Genomic DNA, 16066 nt, shown 5'->3' with positions numbered 1-16066 from the left:
TGGAAGCTGGATTTGTAAATAGGCAACAGTTTGTGAACAGGTTCACCATATCGACACTATAATGCAATAATATGTCAGAACAATGCATCTGTCTGGACAAACAAATCAATTGCTATTATTACATGCACTATATGCTTATTTGACACCAATTTGTCCCCTTCCATCAGTTGAAATTTTACTTTGTAAGGCTGAACTCAGCATTGATTAGCTCCAGCTGCACTGTCAGCCTCAGCATAAAGTCTCTGCTGTCTGTGGGCTTCATTGTAACATAGGTATGCTAACATGCTAACACTAGCATGTGATATTTGATCTTTAGGTTCATCTTACGTTTTGGACGACTGAGAACCAATCACCAAGAACATTAGGATTCATTATGGTGATAATCCACACGTTGTTATGTTGTGGAGCTCTGTGATTTCTGTGATGCAGAGAATACAGACGGAACTGTGGAAATTGATGTGAAAAATTGAAAGGGAAAACATGGAATTTTGGGGAAAAAACAAAAAGAATCTGCAGAGGATCCAAAGTGATTCTGACAGACAGCTGCCGAGACTCAAAACACTGGCAGTTAAGCTTAAAATGCGCTCTTCGACAGTTTTATGCTCGTTCGATGATCTTTTCCTTGAAATTCCGGTCATGTATTCTCTTCACTCTTTGGATTCGTCCATTGAGTTTTTGAATTGCAATACAAAAATGTAAACTTCTGTCTGTCTGCGTCAATCTGAATCTAACTGTCTGTTCCTACATTCAAATTCCAAATATGCCAAAACATAAAAAGTGCATTTTATTAAAATATTTGCGCTCGCTCAATTTATTTGGTATTATTTTTGGGTACTGAAAAAGACAAAACACAGACCAAACAAGCACTTCGGCCTTCATCTCATCTTCTTTCCATCACTGTTGAACGCTGCAAACAGTCGCGTTATTATCGAATGTGTTTTTCCTGTTTCCTCGGCAGCTGTGTTCATTTCACTACACTCCATCACAGTGAATATCGTTATTAATGTTTGTTGGGCATGCCGCATCATTGTGTGGTAATGCCTTTTGAGGTGCAGTCTGTATCTTTTAAAGCCTGAATCATTTCTGACTTGTGCAACGTTCAAGTGTGGATGAGATGCTCGGAAATCTGAGATATGGGAGTTGGCTGGCGCACAGCGCTGCCTGGATTCACAAAGCTGCAATCAAAACGGAACCTAGAGAAAAAGAAGCAGTCGTGATACAAAGGATGAGTGAAGGCTGACAGCTTCATTCGTTAGGAATCACTTTAATTAACTTGGAATTCTTTTAAACCAATATAACACATGATTGTAGAACAACGACCTGTGTCTGAACAACGAGAGTGAAAATGCTGGAAAAAAAAGTTGAAACCAGTTTGGTACTTTGATGAAAATATGGATATTGACCCCTTCTGTGGTTTCCCCATGTGCACCTGTACCCCCCCCCCACCCCCCACCCCCACACACCAACAGCAGTCCTTTGCTCAGCTGCATGCTCACGTCTAAATTTAGCGCTGCACTTTCCCCCCGGCTCGTTAACCCACACGAGAAACACACAGAAGAAAATCTGGACCTGCAGTATCTGCTGTCAGCATATGTCACATTAGTCCTATGTCTTACATTTGCAGACTAAATCAGTCTCACAGTGTTTACCTCAGATTACAGGGCAGGACAGAATAAAGCTTTGGAGCACAAGGGCTCAGTTAAATCAACATGTAGTAGGGACTTGAAAATTAGCTTATTATAATTCCAAGCTTGCCAACACATCATCATCAACTTTAGCTGGGCCCTTCCATGTGTTCCTCTAAGGCAATACCAAGAATCTCAGGCCTTATATCACATTGCAGTTTCCAGTAAGCGTCAGGCTGCTGGGTCTTCATTACGCAGCCTTGATTGTCACAAACATCATGTGGCTACGAGCGCCAGCTTTTCCTGAAGCACGTCAGCTGAAAACAGACAGCCGAACAAAAGGTTCAGAAAGACTGTGGTCATAAACTACAACCCCTAGGTGAAGCACATTCTCAGGTGAGCCCTGAGGCCTGGAAACTCTCCCTGAGCTGTTTTTATATAACTGACATAACAAAAGCCTGAGAGCAACGTTTGGATCAGCAGTCAACACATACCAAGCTGACAGCGAAGTGAGAAATCTGACAAGTCCCGATGAGTGGTAGTAAATTACACACGGGCTGCTGGAGGGATAAACACCAATATTTAGAAACACATTTAACAGGAAGTGGAAGGGCGATATTTTAGTTGTGCAGGATATGTGTGTATTTATGCTCACATGTACACAGTGTGCTCTCCCTGTCTTTCTGGCACACACACACAGCCTGAGGGGCTGTTACAGTCAGTCATGTGCTGCAGCATCTCATCGATACAGCTGATTGCCGCCTGCCTGCAGACTATTTGAAATATTTTGTTTTTCATTTTGTGCTCGCATGCATTCAGACATTTTGCACATACACTAAGCAGTTCCAGACAGCAGAGAGATTTACAGTAACAGGCTGAAGCATCAGACATCGTGTGGCATGACGGCAGTAAACCACACATGGCTCATGCTAACCAACCCAGCTGGTCTGTGGTTACTGATATGAAGGGATAATAGAGAGGGATTCAAGTTTTGATTTGTCACTTCATGACAGTGGAAACGTGCACATGCATGACATCAGACTTTGTTTAAGTCAAATGAGTCAGCAGAGACTGTACTGCACAGGCTCATACAACAAAAACAAGCAGTGGCAGAACCTTCCTCAAGCGCTGAGCTTAAGATTGAGGTACTTTACCGGTGTATTTCCATTTTAAGCAAATTTAAACTTCTAGTTCAGTATTTACAGAGACAAATATTTTCAGATTATCTATCCACGTCAGTAACGAGTTAGAATCCGTTCCACCTAAACCAGCTGCAACAATAAAATGCTGCATAGAACAATATAAAGAAGACAGCAGCAGGGGCCATTTTGCTAACATAATGAGTATTTTCATGTTTCATTCTTTACATTTTGCTGACAGTTCTTCCATAAACTTGCAATAATGGATTTCTTTTGACCAGATACGATCACCTGTTGATACAGTGAACTTCTTAGCAAGAAGTGGAGCAACACTGCATTCATTAGTCCAATATTTGCTCTTTCTTCCCTCTGTTTCTGGTCTCTACCAACTCTTGAAGGAAAGGTGAGCAATGTTGAATGCACAATTTTTACTTGTAATGGAGCCATTTTGCACTATACTGTTTACATACAACACTGCTTAGTTCAGAGGTACTGAAGTGATTGTTCTCAGCAGGAGATGATGCTGTAACACATGATGTACATTAAGAATCAATTACAAATCTACTGCAGTGTTGAAATAGATGGCAATTGCACGACAGCATGCAAATACAGGGGCCAAATGTCAAGACTGATGTGCACAACATCTACTCAGCTCTTAATGGATGTGTGTTTGGCAGCGAGGATGTGTTCTAGGTGTGTGTCCAAGTGTTAAACCATTGTCTTCTTGTCATATTTTGACTTTGTTCTGGTACATTTTCCCAGTGGCCATTTCCTGTCAGTCTCCGGGGGAGGCAGACTGCTGCAGCCCAGTGCTGGGAGGATTTGGGCCAGAAAACAACAAAAACTCTCCCAACAAAAATGTGAAGGCTATCCGTGAGCAGTCCTCCTCCCGGGACACATTTGCAACTTAACCTTTAACACATGAAGTGACTCAGAGCAAACAGCCCTGATAACAAAGTACTGACATCCAGATAGCCGGTGCTGACCTGTCACATATCAGCACGCAGTCGCTTTCTCTGCCACACATGTGAGAATCTAACATCGAGGCTACAGGATATGACCTACAGTGCAATTTTAAGTCATGCAAAGAAAGAAAAACAGGGCCCTTAAACTCGTTCCAGCTACACACCCTTTCAGATTACGTGATCCTGCTGCTTCTGCAGACATCGCTATTTGGGCGAGACCTGAAAACTCTTGAAAAAACAAAAACTTAATGTTCTTCTTTGTGAAAATGAAATCAGGATATTGTCAGCACAAAACACCACCACACCTCTCTCATTTGGAACAAGCATTACTAACCAAGATCTATGCACTTTTCCCTTCGCTGCTTGCAGCAACAGGTAGCAAACAAGGCAGGCCTTGTCCCAGCCAGTGGTTTAATAGCTCACTACGACAGAGCACAAACTCTGGCTCTGAACTCGCAGACTGACCAGCAGCCTCACATTCCAGCAGAGAGAGAGAGAGAGAGAGAGGGAGAGGGAGGGAGAGGGAGGGTCTGACTTGGATTGCAGCCAAATCAGTTTTCCTCCTTATGTACGTTTCCCAAATAAGTCCTTTGTTAAACATACAGCAGCAGCAAACCAGACGAACAGAATGAACAGAACAGCATTTTTTAGAACATGCGCACTCATACTTGCAGCCTGACTTACAGGAACAAAACAAAACACACGTGGACACTTTTACATTAGCTGCTCAGCACAAACCATGGCCCAAGCACACATACGAAGACACCCACACGTTTGCACACACCTGCTCCTCCACGGCCACATCCCGCAGGGCCGGGCCGTCCCGTGGGCCTCGGATCCAGCTCAGAATCTGGCCCATGTTGGCTGAAAGTGCCTCCGAGTGCGCGTGTGTGCGTGTGTGTGTGTGTGTACGTCTGTCAGCCTCTGCCTTGTCTGTCGGCTTGCAGCATGTTTCCGACACACGGGGAAGGGAAGGGGAAAGGGAGGGAGGAGGAGGGACTGGTGGGTGGGGGGCGTGGTCAGGGAGCAAAGGGGGCAGAGAGGGAAGGCTCAGATGTGGAAATCACAAGAGGCCTGGCTGTAACTCTCTGGGCTATAAAGGGAAGGGAGCTGACCATGGACTGACACCCACCTGATGAGGCGCCACATCTGAGCTGCTTTGCAGGGGAAACCAATACTGCTGGAACACACACACACACACACACACACACACACACGAGGGCACACATGCATAAAAATATGCCTGCATGGGAAGATGTGTAAAACTATTTTTTGAAGTGTGCTGCATCTAAAAAGCCCTCAGTTTTATCTGAGACATTATCCAAGCTGCTTATCAACGAGCACACACCCAGATTTGCGATGACATCGTGCACCGATCTCCAGCACACACAGACATGGACACACACGCACACGGTTATGTACGCACAGCAATAAAGGATAGCTTTGTGCAACCAGCCTGGCTGCCTAATTGCTTGTGAGAATAAAGGGAGGGGCCAGTTTTACATTACATCTGTGTCAACCAGCTGCCAAGAGAAACAAGACTGAGCAGAAGTCTAATAGCAGGGGATGATATGGATTAAATCCTGGGTATGTGAGCATCAGGTCACCTGGTCAGAATGTTAACTATCCATGAATAGCCACTGGCTGAGCCAATGGGAGACTGTTATCTGAGGGAGTTCATCTGGATCCTGTGCATCAAAGCATGTACATAGGAAGCAAGAATGCAGGAAGGACTTCTACACAGGACTAATAGATTTGCTCAAGCTTAAGGCGTGGGTGTTGGCTTTCCGAACCTACAGTGCTTATTGTTTGTAGTGCTTCACTGAGAACTTCACTTGAACAAGACGTTCAGCAAACTGCAGAAGTGGAAACACAGCATTACTTTCTTTACGAGCTTCTATTTAACACAGACTGTGTGGACAGAGGCACATTCAGGTGCATCCAGAGCCGTGACTCTGCTCCCATTGTTTTCACGTCATTTGCAAAAGAGGTGACGCCAGGGTAAAGTGCAATTCCAGGCATAGCTCTGAGGCTTTACCTCACCTTTGATATGGGTGTATTCGGCATCCCTTTGGGCAGCTGTTGGGTGGAGTGTGCAGACAATACTGTCTTTGAGTGAGTCACTGTGGAGGAATCAGTGTGTGCTCTGACTGAGTGAGCGCTCTGTTTGAGCAGCACACCTCAGCAGAACATGAAAATAATGCAATCTGCTATGAGTTTGAACCCACTGGACATGAAACCCCTCCACTAAAAACTAACTGGCCAGGTGCAGCTCTGAGCCGTCCCTTTAAGCATGCCACATGGAAGGGTTTAGGGATGCAAAATATGGTTCACAGTACACATACACTGTATAGGAAGTGCAACATGATACTGAAACTGAATGGCAAGACACCACATCTCTGCAGGGTTTCTGTACAGAATTAAGACCTATCAGGTGAATGAATATCAGGAGACATGGATGCTTAAAGACTATGATTCAAAATTATTAGAACGACATGATATTCATTCCACGATCAAATACTGTCAAATATATATATACTTGTATACCGGAGTTTCACAATTCACAGATTTGCCTTTAAAGGCTTTGCAGTCTGTACAGCATGTAAGACCCTCTATCTTTACACCCACCATATACTGCTTTCCAGAGGTTATCACACTATGAGGCACGCCCTCCCAAGAGGATGCAGGGGAGTTTGTGGGGGTGTCAGATTTTTAAAACCTCTTCTGTATTCCATCTGATCAGCCAGCATGTTCACACAGCAAAGGAATGAAGTCAGGCAGGTTTGCCTTTCTATCTTTTTCTGTTTCTGACGACTTAAAAAAGACACGGGCAGACAAAGCGTGTGCGGCGCAGGTCCACACACGGCCCTGCAGAGCACGTATTGTACATGCTGCAATGGGCTGATTCAGACTTGTAAATGTGTGCACACATGCACACACAGGCTCATGCAGAGGCCTCCACAGCACGGGACACTACCTGTCAGACAGACACACCTTTGTCGATGGACTTGCTAAATGACAAAGCCTGTAAAACCAGCTGGTGCACCATGGGAAAAAAACAAAAACAGCCTGCGCTGTAACCTCCCACAGACCTACCTGAACTTCTATCACGTATTTGGCATGCAGTGGTGTTACAAATTAGTATGTAACTGGACTCCTCTGCCACAGTAGCACTCTTCTTTATATTTAGACCCATGTCACGCTACATTCACCAGCATGTCCGCCACAGCAGTTCAGACATCCAGCGCTCATCACCACCTCACACACCGGGCCACCTACGCATGTGAGGTTAATCTAGATCACAGGTGTGACCTTAATTAACCAGATCAACCAGATGTTTTGATAATTAGCGGGATTGTTGCGAGTGTGGGTTTACTGCACTTCCTCATCAACAGAGCGGACACACCAACAACTTTCCCAGACAGAAGGTTTGCAGACGAGCAGCTCTTACCTGACGAATCAGCACTTTACGAGGCTGCAGATCATCGACAGTGAACACGCTCAGCAGAGGGAGACAAACACACCTTCATGTTTGTCACCTTGTTCTTTATTCCTCACCGGGGTCCCCATCAGTTTCCAGTCTAGTCTAGGCTAGTCTTCTTCACATATACTGAACTCCAGCACTGACCTTTGACTTCAGAACAATATGCACTCATCTACAGCAATGCAAGTTCAGTATGTAGTAGCTACTCAGACATTTCTGCAAGCTCCTCCAAAGCTCCCTTTAGACCCCGAATGCAATTAAATTTATTTTTTCAGTCAAAATTATGTCAATGTCAAAATAAGTGAGCCCAAGGATGAGAAACCTGAACTGAATCTGAAACTCAACAGGTCAAAACAGTCCCCTTTAAAAGTCAATCCTCCACGAAAACAAAAAGAAATTCAAGAGTTCTCTTCTTCAGGTTTCAGTGAGCATGAGACAGCAGGAGGAGGTGACGTCAGTACCTTGCCAAAGTAGGACCTCGCCGTGGGATAGTGGGCTGAGGATGCACTACTGTAGCGGACCTCACACTGGGGAGCAGCTGCTTCTTCTTGCTGCACACACACACACACACACACACACACACACACACACACACACACACACACACACACACACGCGATAAATTCAACCGAACGTCAGCACAGGATGCAGTGAGCTCAACCTATTGTGTTTCTGGTTTATTCATTTAACATCTGACGAGAAGTGCTTCTTGTCATCTTGTTGCTCTTCTTGCTTTTGAACATTATTCATGAGAGTCTAACGGAACAATTAATCGATTAATTGTCAACTATTTAATTAATCACCATCTATTTGAAACAATGAATCAGTTTGAGTAATTTTTTTTTTTTAAAAGTATGAATTCTCCAGCCTCTTCAAAGTGAACAGTTTATGGTCTCCTTAACTCCTCTTTGAGAGTAAACTGAGCATCTTTGGGTTGTGGACAAAATAAGACACTTGACATTTTATAATCTGAACAATTAATTGATTAATTAAGACAACATTTGCCCAATGAATCAACAACTAAAATAGTTATAATTAGTTGGAGTCGCGGAGTCTAATGCTACCAAATTCAACTAACAAAAAGCAAACGTGCTCTGGTCCTGTTTGCATTTTATGACAGTACATTAAGTATGTGTATAAGCAATAATAAGTGCATATCAGATCCTCACCTGGAGGGATCACTGGGACTGTTCAATGCTGTAACAAGTGTGCGTGTGGATGCTCAGCTCAAACACTCACACACCCTCGTGTGTAAACGCTGTGCGTGTGTGTGTGACAGAATATGGGCAAAGCACTTAGAATAATTTATTTCAGTTCAAAGGTTATCTTTGCAGCCTATGCCAAGTTTTAAAGAGCTCTCAGGTGAGCTCGTCTACCTGCAGGCGAGTCGTGCTGGTTTTCTGCAGTAAAAGCGCACACTGTGCCAAGCTTCGCCTGAGAGTTATAGACGCGTTTTGCCAGAGGGACAAACAGAAGAGAGAGAGAGAGAGAGAGAGAGAGAGAGAGAAGGGGGAGAGAAAAGAAGCAGATGTACTCACAAGACACGTCCAGTAGTGCGCATACGCCATGGTGCCTGGGATAGAGCCTCAACCCTGCACTGCCACTCTGTCTTGTTCCTCACCGTGGGATATTTCCTCTCATGCGTCTCTGAATAATGTGCCACTCCCCCCACACACACTCACATTTAAGATAATTATCACAACAAGCTGTCTGTGCTCCTAGTCCTCTAATGACTCAGTCAGATTACAGTAAACTCATTCGGGGTCTCCCGTTCTTCCGCATACCCACGGAGTGATCAAGCACTGACCTGCATGCCCAAATGCGCCACCCCCACACTCCACCATCATCACACACACACACACACACACACACACACACACACACACACACACACACACACACATTTGCAGAGAAGGAGCTTCATATACTATTGTAAATGTTTCTAGATAAACTGGGAGGGGGGGGTACAAGAATCAAATAATTGCATCTGACGCCTCTCTGGCTGCACACGCGGACATGAAACCTCTGAAAACACCACCATCAGTTGCTTTCCAGGCACTGGAAAAATCGATTGACCGATAGTGAATCGACGCAGTACAGCAGATTTGAACTTATTCCTTAAAAACAGCCACATCCAGTGCAGCCACCCTGCACAAACACACACCCCATGCACTCCAACACATGCACAGAAAGTTCCTACTTGTGGAACAGTGAGTTACACTTTGCTGCAATCTTCAGTGCTTATGTAATTAACTGTATCTTAGTATCAGGCGTCCCTGTAAGCTGGACATTATCTGCATCTCTAAACACGTCCTGAGGCGGCACCCAGTGTCTGCCGCGCAGTAAAAGAAAGACACTTACTTCCTTCGCCTCCTTTGTGGGTTTTTGGGGACCATGGCTTCTCTTCTTATGTGGCATCTTTGCAACACGACTCCGGATAAACTTTGAAAGTTTCCCTCTGCGCCCTCAGTGCTCTGTTGGAAATCTGAGTCTATCCAGGCTGGTTTTGCCCCTTGGAGGAAAATAAGTTGCCCCTCCCGCTCAAATGTCGTGTTTGATGATTGACGATCAAAAGTAGCTGGTCTAAGCAATATGGTTTGGTTATAATTGTGTGCATGTGTATATGTGTGTGTGTTTGTGTGTGTTTCAGATGGAAGTGCAGGAAGTAAGGTCTGATCCTTTAACCGGGGGTCTTTCCAGATGAAATTCACTTACACTGGCACACAACACACTAAAACACAAGACTGACACATATGAGTTAAAGGAGGATAAAATGCCAGTGTCAAATACACAGTGGGTCCATAAATAAACTACGTGTGTGGTTGTGCTCGAAATCAACACGCAACTCTTAATTTAGAGCAGGAAAAACCCACAAACTGCATTTTTGGGGGGGGGCATGAAGAGACACGCCCCACAGCTCAGGGAACAGTTGACTCACCGCTGATGTTTCCTCTCACTGAGCTGGCGCCTTAATTTAGCATAATGCTGCCCTCTAGTGGCTAAAAGGGAAACTTCGCGGCTTCGCCACCACCACAATCAGGAAAATGTACTTAAAGTCCATCCATTGTCTATACCCGACTATCCCTTTTCGGGGGTTCGAGGCGGGGTACACCCTGAACCGGTCGCCAGCCGATCACAGGCCAACTGTACTTAAAGTACTCTGTGTAAATCAATCTGATGATCATTTTCTCCATTAATCGATTGATTTTTGGTTTGTAAAATTCTAAAAACAGTGAGGAATGCAAACAGCATTTGTCCAAACAACAGTCCAAAATTAAAAAAAATAGTATGCTGAAATAATTAAAAGGAAAAGCATTAAATCCTTACATCTGCGCAGCCAGAACCATGAATGTTCTGCATGAAAAATGATGTAAAAAATTCTGCCAATTGGCTAATTAATTAACCAAATAATCATGTTAGCTTTGCATAAACTGTTGGGTAGTTTAAACAAAACATCATATTTTATAAGCTCTTGATGTGTATAGTTTTTTTTTTTTTTTTTAATCTTATCAAGTAACTAGAAAACAAAGATTTCAGTGAGGTAAAAAGTACAAGATTTCCTTCTGGGTTGCAGTGGAATAGAAGTAGAAAAGATTCCAGTAAAGTATAAGTGCCTCAAATTTGCAAAAAACTTGTATTCTAAGTGTATGTACTTTGTTACTTTCCGTCACTGTAGAGAAGTCACACTAAAGTACTTTTATATCAATGTTAGTTCATCGTGCCACATCTCACAGGCCCTCACATTGAATGGGATTAAAGTAATTTCAGAAGAGAAGCAGACGAGCTTCTCGTGGCTGACATGATAATTAGGATACTATACAAAGCTAAAACGATTAGTTAGTTAATTAGATGATTGATAGGGGTGGACAGGCTGAATTTGAGCATTTGTTGCTTCTCTCTGTTCCTGTCATCATTTTGGGCAGTTTACTGACCAACTGATTCACTGACACAAGAATCAGCAGGTTAATGGAAACATTCATTAGCTGCAGCCCTAATTATGACAGACCTGTTCTCCAGCAGTGGAATGGTTTTCAAACATTCTGCTAACACGTTTCTGTCTCCTTCATGCTAATGTTTGGACTCCATGATAAGCAACAATGATAGCGATTTAAAAAAAGAAAAAAAAGAAAGTGTTTTGGATGTTCATGGAGTAGATGAGAGGAGGACCAGATGCACAAAAAATCCATGATGAATAAATAAGTCATAAATAAACCAGAAACCGTTTTCATTTTTCTGTACTGTTGTGTTTAAATCTCCACAATGTCCATCTAATTAACAATTCACAGATTATGGAATTGTAAAAATATATATATATACATACCTACTAACAAATCCTCACTGTATTTGTTCTATTTTGCGATCCTGACAGTTTATTTTTCAACACATTTCCCCTCATCTATTTATAGGCAGTACAAGGGTAAACTCATAAATTTAGCAATATGATTAATAACATATGCATGATGTTGTGTGTTAAAGAATAACCATTTGTCAGAACAATAATGAAGAAACAGAAAAGGGCATCAAAGCGAAACAAACTGAAGTGATTGGCACACTTCCTGTCTTATCTGCCCCCTGTGAGCACACTGTCATTTGTCTCCGCCTCATCAGACAGGCCTGATGTCAGAGATACGCGGCGGATGAAGTGGTGACTCGCAGGCTTGTGTGATGTCCGAGCATCCGCTGTGTCCGTCACTCTGATGCTTTCAGAGACAGAGAAGAGTCCGTCTGACCTTCACACCTCCTGATAACAGCATGAATCCCGTCGACATAAACAAACAGTCTGTCAGCTGCAAAGTGATGCCAATCTGGTTGAACCCAGAGCGGCGTTTTTACATCACCTCCTGATAACAGGTGACATTTGTACAGTGTCGGTTGAGCGTTGGTGACGTTGAATGAAACAGATTGTTAACCTTTGTTGAATTTGTTTTCAGTATTACTCATGTTCGCCACACTTATATCTTGAGATATTAAACTAACGCAGCGCTGTAGACTAAAACAGCTTCTGTTGCTTCTTCACTGAAATAACTGTCCTCTTAATGACAGCTGGTGCAAAGACACACGGACAAGACCATCTAAATACACTCTTATAAGAGCAACACATATGCACCAGACTATCAGAGATTACTGCAGATTAAAACAAACATTTTGAATTTTATTACTTAGTTTTAAGCACTACTTAGAGTTATACATGACAGATCTATGACGGTGTACTGTATGTACATGACCAGATGTGTGTGTATCTGTAGATGTATTTGTTTATGTAAGTCAACAAACATTGTTTTACATTATAAGTTATGTTTTGCCAATTCATTTCTGTATTTCTACAGAGGGCTGCTCTGTTCTGCTGTGTTTTTTATTCTTGTATTTACTGGCTCTTGAAGCAATTAACTGTGTGTCTGTTTGGAAAATAAAGGTTTTTATCGTACATGCACAGTTTATCAGGTTTGATCAGTGTCTGCACAAAAAAACAACTCACAACTTGATGCAGGTTTTATTCCAGTTTGGCACCAATCATGAAAGAAATGTGCAACGGGACAATTCAACATCAGTGTGCTGCTGATCTTATTTGACAAATACATACAGTAAAGATTTGTCACACAGTTGCTCTCTGATGGCCACAGTGACAATTAAGATGACAAAAGGATGGGGTTGGCATGGCAACCATGTGTCCTTGTTGAGAGTCATAGGCAGCAGCTTTCACAGGGTTGGCGAGTGACATGGAAGTATTTCAACGCCAATGACTTGTGTAAAGAGTCTCTGCTTCACAGTGCTGCTGCTGCTGCACGACAGACTTCAGTTTAAAGGCACAGTATGAACATTTCTTCATTAAAACATCTCAAAATGACTTGACCTATGTTTTATATTCTGAAGGGATGCCTGTCCAAAGAAGACATGGAAAAACTTGTTCATGCATTCATCTTCAGTAGGTTGGACTATTGCAATGGAGTCTTTACTGGCCTAAACAAAAAATCAATTAGGCAACTACAGCTGATCCAAAATGCTGCTGCTCCTCACCTGTGGAACATTCTCCCTGCACACCTGAGGTCTGCACCAACTGTCAGCTCATTTAAATCAGGGCTGAAAACATTATTATTTGCTACAGCTTTTACTTAAAGTAAATGTACTTGTTCAATGGTTTTAATCATTCTAAATGCTAAAAAATTGTCTTTTACTGGCTTCTGTTTTAAATTTTCCTGTATTGTATTTTATTTTTATTTTTCTATTCTCCTCTAATCTCCTTCTTTCTTTCTTTCTTTCTTTCTTTCTTTGAAATGTATGATTTTAGTGTATTTTTATGCTTCTGTAAAGCATTTTGAATTGCCTAGTGTATGAATTGTGCTATACAAATAAATTTGCCTTTGCCTTTGTTGTGTTGTTGCTTCCATTATCCCAAATGTTTGTTTGTTTGTTTGGGGGGGGGGTGGTTCTGCGACCACTGCAGAAGACTGGCAGCCTCAATGCATGGGGCGCGCACCCTTACAACTGAGCTATAGGGGCGCCCCCAATGTTCAATGTTCAATGCTCAATATTCAAGCTAACGGCACATTTTATTTGGTCATCTCTAATGGCAACACAGGAACCACAAATGATAAAACAGAGCATGAGGAAGGGAGTCAGTGAATGTGACTAACGGGAATGAACCTTTTGTACATTACCTCACCGAGGACATTTCTGCCTGAGTCACGTCAGATAGATTCTCATCAGTAATAGTGACTGTTTAATAATGACAACAACTCCCATGATTCCATGCTACTTCTTCTTCATCCTCAAACTGTCACTGTTTTGATTGAGAGACTCCTACAGTCAAAAATTACACACTGCGTGTTTCATTTACTTTGAAGATAATTTCATTATCAAACCACTTTACTATTGTGTCTTTTCTTCACTTGGAATTTATTTGGAATTTGCAATAATACACAGACAAAACCACAATAACTTCCCAACAAACAACTGCTAAAAGAATGCTGTCATTGCTGAACCATAAACGTACTCAGATCAGTGAGGAGCGCAGTCTATTTGCCACACCTAATTGATTTTGGTTGAATTGCTTTCAGTCGACGTGTCTGCACTCTGATCTGCGTCATCCTCCAGCTGAAAGCTGTGACTTTCCTCCACCGTCTGTCCCTGAAACTGGAAAAATAATTAGCTGACGAAACACGCTGAGACCTCTGACCTCATTTGATGAAATGGATGTTGGTTTTCTGTGTGTGTGGGTGTGTGTGTGTGTGTGTTCTCTCAGTGGAATAAGGAAGGCCGGATGAGTGATCTCGGGCCAGAGAGCCACACGGCTCAGAGATGAGGACAGAGGATAGCGAGAATCAATGGAAATGAAGTCAGAGATTCTCTGTCCTCTGTCATGAAACCAAAGCTTGTCCATCTTGCTCGTGTCTCTGCGGCTCTTCAGCTGTGTGATTTGGTGCGCCTGAGTGAGCACCTTGGTCAAAGCAAACAGTTGTTGCTAGGTAAATGTGGATTACACTGCTGATCTGGTGCAGACCTGTTTGCACATGTCCAGATGACCAAAGGTATCAGTCATTATCAGGTCTGACAAGTTGAACTCACAATCACCAACAAGCTCACTCATTTTTACTCAAATATTGTACACGTGAATTAAACTGGAGGGTCCATTTGTGTAATAGTGCTCCGACTGTCGTGTTTGTTTGTGCTTAATTTATACTGTTTGTCTGACATGATGCACCGACACAATCTCCATTACATCCAAGAGGAAATAATGACATCCACTCTGACAACACCTTTATCTCTGGATCATTGTACACTGGTGAAATCAGAGCACACTGACCCACTCTTTCCATCAGTGGACGACTCAAACAGCATCTGATGTAAGCAGTTAATTGTCATAAAACCCTTTGATCAGCTGCCCGCAAACACTGTTTCATTTAGGGCGACCTTTTAACAGCAGGACACAGTTTTGTAAAGCTGACTGTAACAAATCATGTACATTAAATGCAGGTTTATTTGAGTGGAGGACAGTATTTAAAATGATAGAAGTCTCACCGTGGTTTAGCAGCCATGGTAACAGTATTCATTCTGGAAAGAAGACACCAAAAATTACAACCCATAACTCTGCACCTTTTAATTAAATGTGTTCCATTATCTTGGACTTTTGCTCATATTTCACACACAGTTTTGGTGTTTGTAGGTCTTCAGCTTACATTAAAAAATGAAAGAGTGTTTGATGTTGAGATATTTGGGTATCTTTTTCTGCAATTTGACATATTTAATGTTATATGCATTCCATTTTCATTTAATGCTGCACAAATATTGTATATTTTTGTGTAGATGATGAAGATTTGTACCATTTCAGCATACTGTATAACTCCACATTTACTCTAGTTATTAGTTACTCCTGAGATTAAGAATTCACTTTCTTTACAATATGATGCATTAATTCTGTTTAAACTACCCAGCTGTGGTTACAGTTTGCTCCATCAGCATCAGTGATAAGTATGCAATAATCCATACTCAGGTGAGGCTGACGGGGCTCATTCTGATGCTTAGTAATCTATTTCATTCTGGATACTTTGAGGATAGCTGTCTAACTGGTAACACTTTAGCAGTTTTGAGTGCATTTTGGATGTGTTTTGCACTGTGCACTAACTGTCTCTGATTCAAAACCTTATGTACACTTTTGTTTTGTTCTTGTTCTCCGTTTTGTTCTAATAGTCTCCCCCAGCTGCTGGACTGGCCCATTTTTCTTCTCATCTCAGTGTTTGATTTCTTGTCATCGCCTGATGACAATCTGCGGCGCGAACGAGGAGCTGTCCGCGGTGCTGAAACCTCTCTCTCTCTCTCTCTCTCTCTCTCTCTCTCTCTCTCACACACACACACACA

General features: G+C 42.5%; 1 protein-coding gene across 1 annotated transcript in view; it reads right to left on the bottom strand.

Moving 5' to 3' along the window:
* Positions 1-4662, bottom strand: part of cast (calpastatin) — a 31892-nt gene extending 27230 nt beyond the window's left edge. The window contains exon 1 of the mRNA XM_070959396.1: positions 4514-4662. Within this exon, the coding sequence (XP_070815497.1) occupies positions 4514-4588 (75 nt within the window). The 5' untranslated portion in view covers positions 4589-4662. The remainder of the gene's footprint in view (positions 1-4513) is intronic.
* Between the last annotated feature and the right edge of the window lie 11404 nt (positions 4663-16066).

Source organism: Chaetodon trifascialis, chromosome 3 (assembly GCF_039877785.1).
Source record: "Chaetodon trifascialis isolate fChaTrf1 chromosome 3, fChaTrf1.hap1, whole genome shotgun sequence".
NCBI lineage: Eukaryota > Metazoa > Chordata > Actinopteri > Chaetodontiformes > Chaetodontidae > Chaetodon > Chaetodon trifascialis.
This window is presented reverse-complemented; position numbering and strand designations above follow the sequence as displayed.